Consider the following 13,946-nt stretch of genomic DNA (forward strand, 5'->3'; position numbering starts at 1 on the left):
ATACAGTTAGAGAAGATTAAATATTCACTTAGGGGATTTAGTGACAAATTCTTCTCCATCTGGAACCCAGTTTTGACACATTTAAGTAAACTCAAAACTTTGCCTAATGCCCTGTAATAAAATTTCCCAATTCAAGATGTTTAATCATATAGAGCACAGTAGGTCTATGCACAGTTTCACTAATAGAACTGGTAAAGTGTATTTATTTATTTATTTTCTTCTCCTTCCCATGTCCTCTGTTGTGATTTCTTTCTTACACCCCCCCTTTTTATTTTATTTATTTATTTTCCTTCTCCCTCCCCCTTCTATTGAAAGTCACTTTATATCTTTGCCAGGGCTCAAATGGTTTTGGTACTCTGTTAATCTTTGCCTTACATTCCAATTGTGTATAATGTCCCTAAGGAATAATAACTGTGTACAATATAGTGTACTTATATTACTCTTGCACTGGTGCAAGCTTGTATGACCGGACAGTAGTGAATAAGCATGAACATGGTGGCGGTGTGCGTGGCTAATCGTGGCCTCTCATGTATCTGTGTATGTTTATGTATGTGTATGTACTGTGTGTGTGCACATGTACTTATTTGCTTGTCTGTATACATATAGTCTCTTTTCTTGTGCTTCTGTAGTTGGGTGCTCTCCAGGTTAGGGTGGGTGGGTTGTTCGTTTGGAGTGGGAGAAAAGGAAAAATGGAAATATAATTCCAAGTACTTACTGTGTTAAGTATATACTTACTGTATTTTTGTACTTGTTTGGATTTCCAAATAAAAAATGTAAAACAAAAAAAAAAAAAAAAAAAAAAACAGCTTATGCTTTACATGTTTATTTTATTTTCATTTATTTTACTATCAATTTCGGCACAGATTATTTTGTATATTTTTTTAGCACCTAAAATAACACACACACGAGGAGTATAAAGTGGAATCAGTTAATAACAACTCAACACAGAGAGTGTGTGCAGACTAGATGATTTCTAATTTCCAACATAGACACGCCCACTTTAAATGTAAATACAACTATGACTGTAAAATATACAGATACATTAATGTAGGTTATCACTGTCAGAGGTGCAGTGGACATGCCTGTGGGTGAAAAGGAAAACCACAGACATAACTGAAAACGGCTTGTGTGTCCAGGAGGGTGCCAGTCAGCTGCCAGCCTATTGACGATGATGATGTAGATGTGGCCTGCGAGAGACGAAGAGTGTTGCGAGGAGATGCCGACAACGACATGCTGAAGATCGAGAACCTGACAAAGGTTGATCCAGTCAGCTCATCACCATTTACAAAATCCCTAGAAGCTGCAGTTTTTATTTTAGAAACAACTGCATGTTTAACTCAAACATCACTAACTTTTTTAATGTGTATCTATATTTGTTCAGGTGTATAAATCCAGGAAGATGGGTCGTATTCTCGCAGTGGACCGGCTGTGTCTGGGCGTCCGGCCTGGTGAGTGTTTTGGACTGCTGGGAGTGAACGGAGCCGGGAAGACCACCACTTTCAAGATGCTAACAGGAGACGAGTGTACTACTGGAGGAGAGGCCTTCATCAATGGAAACAGGTCAGTGGTCCACTCACACCATGAGTTTAAACCATGCCCGTGTGTATTACACACACACTATTTTCTGTCAAAAATTGGCTGCTATGAGCTCGACAGTGAAGTTTCCAAAGTACTTTCCAAAGTGAGCTGAGCGATTTAAGTGGAGTGGGGTGAAATGCTGACTGTGAGCCAGGTCTAATCAGCCAGCATCAGGGTTGGACCTCACTGATGCTCTTGGGGCTGAATGGGAGCAAATCCCTCCAGCCAGGTCTCAACATCTGATGGAAAAACTGAAACCAGCAGATCGTTTGGGTGTCCATGTATGTTTGGATAGTGCACTTAGCATGAATTTGGTGCTGCAGGACCACTGTTAGATTGACAGAAACAGATATTTAATTTTGCTGTGTCTCTGGACTGAAGTCTAGATGGTTTTAATGGTAAACAGTTCCTTAAAGATATAGAGACATTGAGAAATCCTTCCTTTGTGTGTGTGTGTGTGTATATATGTGTGTTTGTGTGTATGCAGTATCCTAAAGGATCTCTTACGCGTGCAGCAGAGTATCGGCTACTGTCCACAGTTTGATGCTCTGTTCGACGACCTGACAGCCAGGGAACATTTGGAGCTTTACACTCGCCTCCGTGGCATTCCTTGGAAAGACCAGGAGAGGGTGGGTCTCACACACTCATACATACACACTTGTTTGTAATTCCACATTTCTGAGGATCATCACAAACTCCCTTCCACCCCTCTAGGTAGTGCAGTGGGCATTAGAAAAGCTTGAGTTGACAAAGTATTCAGACAAGCCTGCTGGCACTTACAGCGGAGGAAACAAACGCAAGCTTTCCACTGCCATCGCTCTGATTGGATACCCCTCACTCATCTTTCTGGTAAGACGTTTGAATATGCTGCATGAGTACACTGTGAGTTAGCATTAGTACAAAAACTAAAAGAACGTTTAATATTTTAACGTTTAATTATTTATTTTTAGATAGGCTCACTCACTCACAACACGGTGCCTTTGGTGTTTTAATGGAGCTCATTGGTGCTGATTCTGACAGCATTCAGGTCATCAGAATGTTAATCAAAATGCCTGTATTAGTCTTGATCTCAAATGTGTGTGTCAGCTTTGAACATTGTTTTTTCATTCTAATTTCAGGCTGTAATAATTTATTGTTATAGGCTGTCTTTAGTTAACTACTACTACATGACAGGATTTGAGGACATGCCTGTGCATAGTGGCCTAACCATATCCTGGTTATGAGTCTGATCTTGTTACATTATATTATAATGTTTGCATGAAACATGAGTAACCTGCTACATGATTCTTCAACAGCAATGTGAGCAAATGAACCACAAGGTCACAAAATAACTGTCAGCCAGCCATCTCAGTTAATGATAGGACAGTGATCGTCAGCCCCCAACAATGTGTTCCTCTACATAGTTTGTCAGTCTTTAGTCTCCTGTCAGCAACAGGTGTTTAGCACACAGTGAGCAGGAGGGTTTTTAATAATGTAATATGGGCATTGGATGTCAGAGATGGTATTGAAAAGAAGAAGGGTGTCTGAAATTAATTAGGCCTACAAACAATATTAGATCCCTGCATCAAAGGAGGCTGCACTTTCAGGACTGCTGTTCTAGGACCCTAGTTTATCGCCACAGTGCCACCTATTGAATTGAATGACCGCAAAAGTGCAAACATGACAGTATTCCATTCAGATACTTTCTGTTACAGTTTTAAAGTTTTTTTCCACCGAAATACAATTTTCTTTTTCATTATTTGCTGTTTTTAAGGTTTATTCTACCCAAATACCACTTTCTGCCAATTACTATGATTTTAAAAACTGATTCCATCAAATTCTACTTTGCCTTGCAATTCAACTTGGTTGCTAAGACTTGCAGTTTGTTTATATAGCAGAATTAGCTAAGTATACTCAGGAAAAATAAAAACTGCATGTACAGTCTAGACCTCCATGTGAAAAGTGCCCTTAGAAACTAACAGAGACTTCTGTTATGATTTGGTGTGATATACAGTACAGGCCAAAAGTTTGGACACACCTTCTCATTCAATGCGTTTTCTTTATTTTCATGACTATTTACATTGTAGATTCTCACTGAAGGCATCAAAACTATGAATGAACACATGTGGAGTTATGTACTTAACAAAAAAAGGTGAAATAACTGAAAACATGTTTTATATTCTAGTTTCTTCAAAATAGCCACCCTTTGCTCTGATTACTGCTTTGCACACTCTTGGCATTCTCTCCATGAGCTTCAAGAGGTAGTCACCTGAAATGGTTTTCCAACAGTCTTGAAGGAGTTCCCAGAGGTGTTTAGCGCTTGTTGGCCCCTTTGCCTTCACTCTGCGGTCCAGCTCACCCCAAACCATCTGGATTGGGTTCAGGTCCGGTGACTGTGGAGGCCAGGTCATCTGCCGCAGCACTCCATCACTCTCCTTCTTGGTCAGATAGCCCTGCCATGCTGGTTCAGTGTGCCTTCAATTTTGAATAAATCCCCAACAGTGTCACCAGCAAAACACCCCCACACCATCACACCTCCTCCTCCATGCTTCACAGTGGGAACCAGGCATGTGGAATCCATCCGTTCACCTTTTCTGCGTCTCACAAAGACACGGCGGTTGGAACCAAAGATCTCAAATTTGGACTCATCAGACCAAAGCACAGATTTCCACTGGTCTAATGTCCATTCCTTGTGTTTCTTGGCCCAAACAAATCTCTTCTGCTTGTTGCCTCCCCTTAGCAGTGGTTTCCTAGCAGCTATTTGACCATGAAGGCCTGATTGGCGCAGTCTCCTCTTAACAGTTGTTCTAGAGATGGGTCTGCTGCTAGAACTCTGTGTGGCATTCATCTGGTCTCTGATCTGAGCTGCTGTTAACTTGCGATTTCTGAGGCTGGTGACTCAGATGAACTTATCCTCAGAAGCAGAGGTGACTCTTGGTCTTCCTTTCCTGGGTCGGTCCTCATGTGTGCCAGTTTCGTTGTAGCGCTTGATGATTTTTGCGACTCCACTTGGGGACACATTTAAAGTTTTTGCAATTTTCCGGACTGACTGACCTTCATTTCTTAAAGTAATGATGGCCACTCGTTTTTCTTTAGTTAGCTGATTGGTTCTTGCCATAATATGAATTTTAACAGTTGTCCAATAGGGCTGTCGGCTGTGTTTTAACCTGACTTCTGCACAACACAACTGATGGTCCCAACCCCATTGATAAAGCAAGAAATTCCACTAATTAACCCTGATAAGGCACACCTGTGAAGTGGAAACCATTTCAGGTGACTACCTCTTGAAGCTCATGGAGAGAATGCCAAGAGTGTGCAAAGCAGTAATCAGAGCAAAGGGTGGCTATTTTGAAGAAACTAGAATATAAAACATGTTTTCAGTTATTTCACCTTTTTTTGTTAAGTACATAACTCCACATGTGTTCATTCATAGTTTTGATGCCTTCAGTGAGAATCTACAATGTAAATAGTCATGAAAATAAAGAAAACGCATTGAATGAGAAGGTGTGTCCAAACTTTTGGCCTGTACTGTAGATAAAACTGACTCAACTAGATCTCAACCAGATATTGTTAAAGACTAGAAAGAGGTAAGACACAGGGATGACTCTGGGGGCTGATTCAAGATATATGTATTTTACACAGATACATACACACTTTATACAAAAAAACAATAAGCAACAATAAATGAATTTCCCTTTGGACATGAATAAAGTTCTATTCTATTCTATAATATCCAACCCCAACTACTCCTAAGAGAGAGAAAAAAAAACATAGACAATAGAACGACAACAGAATTTTTACTTTTCCTGACTCTTCGATATTCAGACCTCAAACAGTGCAGTAGTAGGTAACATCACTACTTACAGTACCAGTTGAATGGTCGTCAATTTCTTATCTATCCTTCTGCTAAACTCTTCCACTTCACTGAATTAGTAACACAGACAACATAGTCATTAGTATTGGGGTTTATTACAAGAGACCACAACCACCTGTGAACCCCACCTGTGTTGATAGTGAAATTAACACAGTAGGCCTACAGGTTAAATAAGGAGGTCTTGCCCTAAACGTCCATGTAGCATCTGTGTAGCTTAAAAAAACAAGCTAATGCAGTTGCAGCAAACTATCATAAGCTTATTATACATAGCTAATGTTAAGTAAACTTATTGCACACTTTGGCAAGCCGACGTTAACTTTCAAAATAAAACTGTATTCACCTTTAGTACTCACACTTGTTTGTTGCCTGTCGTGTGAAATCGAAATGTGGTCTTTGGTTACCCACTTTGGTAGGTGGTGCTGTGGCGAAAAACACTAGCTCCTGAAATTGCAGCCTCCTTTACTGTAGCTATACCCTACTCCCTACAAAAAATATTTTTGTTGTTCTTTGCTGCCCCTCCAGCTGAGGGTGCTCTAGGCAACCACCTAGCTTGCCTAAGCCTAAAACTGTCCTGGATAGACTCTAAACACAACATCGTGCTCAGCAACTTAAAGATCTAGGGAAAAAATGTAAGTCTGCCAGGACAAGGAACATGACGCAAAGAAATTATTCAGTGTATTTTGTCAGGTTTATGCATTTCAATTGAAATACACAGAATTTCTTAACAGTAATTACATAAACTATATCCAAAAAATTAGACACATTGTATGAGCTATAATTGCATGAATTCTAATAGTCTGTTCATCTCAGTTTTATTTAATTCATTTACATGAATAGCACTATTTTGGTTTATGTTAGAAGTACTTGACTCATTTGGATGGAAATGTTGTATGTATTTGAAATAGGTAGACCTGACAACAGACCAAATATTTTTTTTAATGGGAGACAATCAAACATGTTAGAAACACCTCCAGGACTAACCCCCGGGATAGTCAAACTTATTTGGAAAAGAAAAATGTGGCACACAGGAACATTGTCACCCAAACAAGCAGCAAACATCCATGGCAGTTTATAGATCAGTGGTTTCCTGTGCAATGAGGCATTATTGCCACTGTAAGCTCGACTTTCAAATTTGACTTGTTTTTAGTGATGTCAGCGTGCTCCCAGATCTCAGCTAGTACCTTTGTGAGGACGATGTTATCATAACTGATAGAAATGATGGACAAACAGGAATCATTCTTTCATGTGTATAATTTGGGGATTTGATCCTGGGAAACGTGTCAGTTTCATGTGTGCATGGTAGAAGGGCAACATACAATAAGTGTAAACTGTAAATACAGTATCATTGTTGTACCTTTTACTTTGTAAACTGGGGTTTTTCAGGATGAGCCCACCACCGGCATGGACCCAAAGGCCCGCAGATTCCTCTGGAATTTAATCCTGGACATTATCAAGACTGGACGCTCTGTAGTGCTGACGTCACACAGGTGAGACACCTCAGTCCCAACACTGAGTGGAATACTTTTCACTGTTGATGCTTACTTTCACATCTTCTTCATCATAGTGTACCTAATAGGTGATTTGATGCTGTCCTCTGCAGCATGGAGGAGTGTGAGGCTTTGTGCACCAGACTGGGCATCATGGTGAACGGCAGGTTTAAATGCCTGGGCAGTATCCAACACCTGAAGAACAGGTCAGGAGGATTACCATCCACCTTCCTTTGTGATTTATAGATGTGCTCGAATCTGCATTGTTTTAAAAAGGAGTTGATATCAAAAGCTGGCAGTCATTTTCTGGTAAAAAAGACTGCATTTATATAGCGCCTTTGTTGTTGTTGTTGTTGTTGTTGTTGTTGTTGTTGTTGTTGTTGTTGTTGTTGTTGTTGTTGTTGTTGTTGTTGTTGTTGTTGTTGCTGCTGTTGTTGTTGTTGTTGTTGTTGTTATACATGGCCTTTTTATTGTCATTTGCCTCTGTCAAACTGTCATTGCTCAGTGTCCCGCCTACAACACTATTTGATTGGTTCTACATCACAAGTGATAGCCTATCAATACTAAAGGCTGCTGTGCCACAGACAGGCAAAGACAAACAGAGACTGTAGCTTAAAACAATCACGTTCCTATGATCATGTTCCAGGTTTGGGGATGGCTACATGATCACAGTGAGGACCAAGAGCAGCTCTAATGTAAAGGAGGTGGTTCGATTCTTCAACAGAAACTTTCCTGAGGCCGTGCTGAAGGTAGAGTACTGCAGCTACCTCTGTCCTGTGTACTGAGCACTAAAGAAAAGTTGATGAATGTCTCCCATCAGGTCGGTCACTGCTGCCTGATATTCTTTCTTTTCTGATGACCACAGAGTCCAGAAAGTCTTATGGTCAGGTGCACTGGATCAAAAATGTAACTGTGACAAAACCATGAAATCCTGCACACTGCATATCACCTGCATTAACTTTATAAGTTAATTCATTCATTCATCCATTCATTCATTCACAGCCCCAAATTATTTAAACCCCCCTCCAAGGGTTAAAGCTGAAGTAGCCACTTATGTTTCCCTCATTGGGCAAAAATTCCATACTAAACATTGAGCATATCATAATTTAAGTAGTATAAATAAAGGTAGACTGCTGTACATCCTCTTGGCTCTGTTTTCAGGCTTCAGAAAATCTAGCCTGTGATGGACTTTTGCTTCCAGTCAGCGGATTCAGTAACTCGAACTCAGCCAGTGCTGGGGAACCAGACCACTCTCACTTCCCAATGCTGTTTCTGCCATTACACAGGTTAAACCAGCGCTGCTGCTGGCCACCAGCCCGCTGTGACTGCTGAATTTGAGTTGCTCCAACGGCCAACTTGAGGTCTGTGCCAGGAGCCCCTGTCCGCTGGGACCAAAAACTGCATACTGCAGCTTAAAATCCCATCCCCAAATGTTTAAACACCCCCTCCCTCTTTGTGTAAGCCTTGCCCCCAAACAATCGTGCTAAAGAAGATATTTGTTGGTTTGTGTCTTGTTTGATATTTCCATTTCATATTTCCTGGACAATATTTTTAACATTGCAGAGAGCAGACTGAAGTTTGATGAATTATTATCTCCATCTTTTGAGCCTTATTTAGACATTAAGTCACCTGTTGTCACATTTGCAGGAACGTCACCACACCAAGGTCCAGTACCAGTTAAAGTCTGAGCGGATCTCCCTGGCTCAGGTCTTCAGTAAGATGGAGCAGGTGGTGGAGGTGCTGGGCATCGAAGACTACTCCGTCAGTCAGACCACTCTGGACAACGTGGGTCAACATGCAACACTCTGCTTCAATTTTAATGCAGAACATTAACAAGGAAAAGGAAAAAAAAATGTTTTTTCTTTGCAGGTGTTTGTCAACTTTGCCAAAAAGCAGAGTGATAACCTGGAGCAGCAGGAGGTGTCGCCCCCGGGTGGTGGACAGTCCCCCCTGCAGCGCATCCTCAACCTGCTTAAGTCTCGACCGGCCAACACGGAGCTTAACGCTCTGATTAGCGAAGCGCCAGAGGAGCTGGAGAGCGATGATGATGAAGGACTCATCAGCTTTGAAGAGGAAAGGGTGAGTGGATCACACCTGTGTTTTTTATTTCTTTGATTACATTTTTTTAGTAAACATGAGTTATAGAAAAGCACACATGTACATACTAGCCATACCTGTTCGGGTTCTGTATGTGACATTCAGGGCATCTATATAGCAGCAAAGCACTATTTGCTATGTAAAGATACAGTAGAGTAATGGCCTCCCGAAAAGACATTGAAGTCAAACTCCCTCTGTATGTGTCCTAATCTGAGCTTCTCTGGTTTGTTGTGGTATGACTGTCGCACCACGTGTTAGTGCTGCACATGCATGTAAGTGCATCACTGCTCATCACTGCTGCTCCTAAATGAAGGATACCCCTGAAATCTGAACAGTGTCATCATGGAAGCACGATGCCTGCCTTGCACTTCCCCCCGGTTGACACTGTTAGCTCTGTCAGCACTGTTGCCGTTGTTTAGCGCTGTTTATAGAGTTAGCACCATTAGCTGCTAGCCACCAGCTCACCCCCCTCCATGTGAGAAACTTGTCTGGACAACTCATGTGCTCTGAATTCTTGGTAGCCAGCTATTTATCATCATACATTTTCTGGCCACTGTTGCTTTTTATGCATCTGCACAAGCAATAGCTGTGGCCTGTGTGTGGCCTATGTTTTCGGATTGTTCATCCGTCCAGCAAATGCAATATCTCAAGAATGCCTTGAGAGAATTTCTTCATATTTGGCACAAACGTCCACTTGGACTCAACAATGAACTGAACAAGGTCAACTTGTGACCTTACAAAACATGTTCATGGCCATAACCCAGGAATTCATATGCTAATTATGACAAAACTCTTCTTACCATTACCCAATGTCAAATCTCAGGAACAGAAGGGGAGATATTTGGTCAGATACTGAATTGATGTGTGGGAAACATTCATGTTTTCACAGACATGGATTAAATTTTTAAGTGCAACTTGACTGGTTCACAGAGGCATACAACTGTGATGTGGTAATTCTGGTTTTAAGATGCAGCTGAAACTGAAAAGTATCTGCTACGTCTTGCAGTAGCAGCAGAGGTTATTTTAACATGTCAAAAAGTCATCACCAAATTGTGATGAAGCCCATCTGACATCATCCCAACCTGCTGGAAGATAGTGAGGTGCTTTTACCCAACTGTGGAGATGGTCCATCTAGGGCATGACTGCACTTAATTGGCAATGGAAACGCAAATCAATGTGGCATGATTTGGCTCAACATAGCCAAAAATGCCAATGAAAAAACCCTATGAATCGCCTAGTCAGGTATGGAGCCCTGGCAGAATACACCCTTGGTTTGTCCATTCTTCTGAAAATACAAAATAACCTGTGTGTGTGTGTGTGTGTGTGTGTGTTGGCAGGTACAGCTCTCCTTTAACACAGACACTCTCTGTTGAAACGAGCCACTTTAAGAGCGGAGACAAGGAGAATGACAGAGGGGGGGAACCCTAACCCGTCTTTCTGAGCTCTGAGGCCTGGAGGGAGAACAGAGCTGCTGATTTAACCCTGAAGAGGACCAAAACTCTCTGCACCATGGAACATAGGACCAGTAGTTCAGTATTCCAGCCTCAAATTTTTAATCCCAGGAGGGACTGAGGTGGTTTCGGTCAGATCATCCAGACGGAGGAAATGACCTGCAGAGTCCAGCCTGTAGGTAGGGACACAGCAGCAGGAGTGCTTGCATTTGGATTGAAGACTTCGTCCCTTTGGAATGTCTCCTTTTTTTTTTTTTTTTTTTTTTTTTTTTTTTTTGAGAATGTATCTCACTAAATGGCCGATGAATATAGTAGGCTAGCTACTTTTGTTAGTGAATGAACATATCATTGGTGATATGTTAAAAACCAAGTGTTTGACAGCACAGGCTACTTTGAGCTGGTTGTATGCACTCCCTGACAAAGGGCCTCATGTAACCAGAGTGGGCCCTTGTTACTGTACCAAACTAGACCTGCCTTGAGAGCATGCTGTGATGAAGTTGATTCCCATTGGTAATGTAATACAGTCTATTTTTCTGTGGCAAGAAGAATGGTTTATTTTGGATATCGAAGCAGCTTTGGACTGAAGTGTGTGCTTTATTTTGCAATAACAGGATTTAGTGAAATGCACCTTGGGAAGTGCCAGGTGTGCAAGCTTTTGGCCTTTTCTTTGAACTTGATGTCAGAGACATGGACAGAATGTACATGGCATGGTTATTGTCCTGATGGTGCCTCCCTTCTATCAACTTGTTTTGACACTGTACATTTGGTCTCTTTCTACTGAATGCTCTCTTTTGTGCTTTTAACATATCATTATGTTGTGGACTCTGCCAAGAAGATCCTCTATAAACCGGACACAGTGTATTATAATAACAATAATAACTCCATCTCCAGTGAAGGTAATCAGCAATCTAACAGTCTGAAACTGCAGTGAACTCTGCTTATATTCCCTGACAATAACTGCACTACCATCACTGTGATACTAAAGGGAACTCTCAGATCAGAATAATCTATTGTTTTAACTTGGGTACAATACATGTTTTATGATTTGCAGATGTATTTGTAATTTTCTATGGAATTTGGAGAACTCAAAATGTGCAAAATATCCACATTTAAAAAAAGCCTGGATGTTTCTCTGACTGTATGTTGGCTTGTGGTTTTAACTGGTCTCTCTCATGAGTTTTGTGATAATTGAGTTGTAACCTGTCTTGTCAAAAATAATTACTGTTTCACTACTTCTTTCACAGCTAATTGCAGTCATATTTTTGGTGATTATTATGGCACTGGTGGGCTGTTTTCCTACTTGAAGGGGTTCTCATTAAACAAGGAAAACTGACTGTTGTGATTTCTTTTTTCAACTCAGAATGTAAATCTGGAGGGAAGATGGTTGCTGAACTATTTGAATTAGTTCTATTATTAAATACAGCCAAAACAAACAAAAGTATCAAACATATTTAAAGAGGATCTATTTTGCTCATTCTCTGGTTCATACTTGTACTTGAGGTTTCTGCTAAAACATGTTCACATGCTTTAACGGTCAGAAAACACTTTCTGTGCGTTCCAGTACCCATGCTACCATACTATTTAGTATGCCAGATTTAGTTTGTCCCAATACATAGTGTGCCAAATGTAGTATGCCAGAAATACCAGAATGTTCTCCTATATCTGGTCTGATTTTGCAGTGTGTGATACAGCATGATTTTCTGGCTATTCTGATCCACAATCCTCTGCACAGCGGACAATATGTCACATTGACTGAGCTGCAAATAGATAATTGCTGATTGACACTGACAGTGTTTGGCAGCAGACTGACAGCTGTCAGACGTCGTAATAATGGATGACAGCACATTCAAGTAATTGATGACCAGTTGAATAGTAATAACAGGAATAATAATTGTTTAAGTGAACAAACTAAGCATGAATATTACAAACAACAAAAAGACATAACTATGAAAATAACTCCCAAAAATGCCCAGTGTGCTTTGATTGGTCAGCCATTCCGGGTCTTCTACATATCTTGGCCAGGCCCCCAGGAAGTGTGTGAGGTCAAACAGTATAACCATCACGTGATGCTACTGGGCCCAAAAATACTTTTTTCCATAGACTTAAACTGGGAAAGGGATGTCTGTAAATCACTGGACAAATTTTCAAAATTAGTCACTATAAAGCTCAGACAGTATCCAATTTTTCATACCGTCATACCCTCCTGGAATTTCACCGGGTTATACGGTAAATGACAGTTTTAGTATATGGCACTGCTTTGGCTACTTTCCCCAAACTCTCTCAACTTTTACAATATAATAAATACACAAAAGAAACTCGCAAAAACAAAAACTCACAAAATGTCAAGAAAGGTATCTTTTTACACCTGTTTTCCTTACTAAACAGATTTAGAACCCTACACTTTTTGATTTCAGGTTTCTCCCTTTCACAGAATTACACCAGGCTTAATTGTCTTGTTAACTGACAATAGAACATTCTTCATTCAAACTCAACAGAAACAAAGTCACCCAAACCGCCTTAATCTTGTTAGTCCTTTACTTAGTTAGTCCACTGTTCAAACAATCACCAACTCTGATATGGTTGAAGTAAACCCTTAATTCACTGAGTTAGATGTAAAAATATGCTGTCATGACACAAGCCAACTGTTTACAGTCAGTTCCATTTCGTTTATCTCCACCACTTACTGTCAGCTCAGCTGCCTCTTGCACCACACTGACCTCTGGTGGTGTACGGTGTGTACTACATGCAAAACATCCCCTGTACAGCCTCTCCAGTATGAGGCTAATAGAAAAATGAGTCTGTATATTTAATAGTATTAAAAATCACACTGTCTGGATTTCTGAATACCCTGGTATACCCTAATACTGTATACCCAGACCTACTCACTATCAGGATTCAATTAATTTGGTCTGATAACATTTGGAAAGTCTAGAAGAGCTGCAAGATAAAATCATTTTATGCCTGAGATGCATGATAATATCAGCATGACATCGGTATCGGCTGATATTGGCTTAAGAATTAATCAACCAACATGCTTTTTCTTAATTAGCACAATGAATGAATATTACATACTCTGAAAAGTATTGTATTTCATGTCTCCATCTGACATCCTACAAGACTATGCATGCATAATATGATGTTAATTCAAGTACAGAAGAGACTTGATTATCACTAAAATTAGGTGGGAAAAAAAGTGAATATATCGGTTATCTGGTATCAGCAAAAAATCAAATATCATGCATCCCTATTTTATCCCTATTCAAGTTAACAGAGTGCTTAACCTGACACAATCGGTTCGGGCGGCTGAAGTCTCTAGTGCTATAGTGCTATATGGGCCCAATGCCTTGCTTTTCAGTTTTTCCCAGTGGCTGCTTGCGCTATTGCAGTGAAAAAAAAAAGTCCTGCGGGCAAAAAGGCATTTTCCCCATAGACCAGGGCTCGGCAACCTGTGGCTCTGGAGCAGCATGTGGCTCTTTAGCC

At 40.6% G+C, this 13,946-nt stretch overlaps 1 protein-coding gene across 1 annotated transcript in view; it reads left to right on the plus strand.

The window, feature by feature from the left end:
• The window catches only part of abca2 (ATP-binding cassette, sub-family A (ABC1), member 2), a 123,782-nt gene extending 113,262 nt beyond the window's left edge, over window positions 1–10,520 (plus strand). Inside the window, exons 40-49 of the mRNA XM_033619700.2 lie at window positions 1,137–1,257; window positions 1,382–1,560; window positions 2,066–2,207; window positions 2,293–2,427; window positions 6,815–6,918; window positions 7,032–7,124; window positions 7,565–7,667; window positions 8,566–8,703; window positions 8,788–8,997; window positions 10,353–10,520. Of these exons, the coding sequence (XP_033475591.1) occupies window positions 1,137–1,257; window positions 1,382–1,560; window positions 2,066–2,207; window positions 2,293–2,427; window positions 6,815–6,918; window positions 7,032–7,124; window positions 7,565–7,667; window positions 8,566–8,703; window positions 8,788–8,997; window positions 10,353–10,388 (1,261 nt within the window). The 3' untranslated portion in view covers window positions 10,389–10,520. The remainder of the gene's footprint in view (window positions 1–1,136; window positions 1,258–1,381; window positions 1,561–2,065; window positions 2,208–2,292; window positions 2,428–6,814; window positions 6,919–7,031; window positions 7,125–7,564; window positions 7,668–8,565; window positions 8,704–8,787; window positions 8,998–10,352) is intronic.
• The last annotated feature ends 3,426 nt before the right edge of the window (window positions 10,521–13,946 follow it).

The sequence above is a fragment of the Epinephelus lanceolatus genome, chromosome 9 (assembly GCF_041903045.1).
Source record: "Epinephelus lanceolatus isolate andai-2023 chromosome 9, ASM4190304v1, whole genome shotgun sequence".
In the NCBI taxonomy this organism is placed as follows: Eukaryota; Metazoa; Chordata; class Actinopteri; order Perciformes; family Serranidae; genus Epinephelus; species Epinephelus lanceolatus.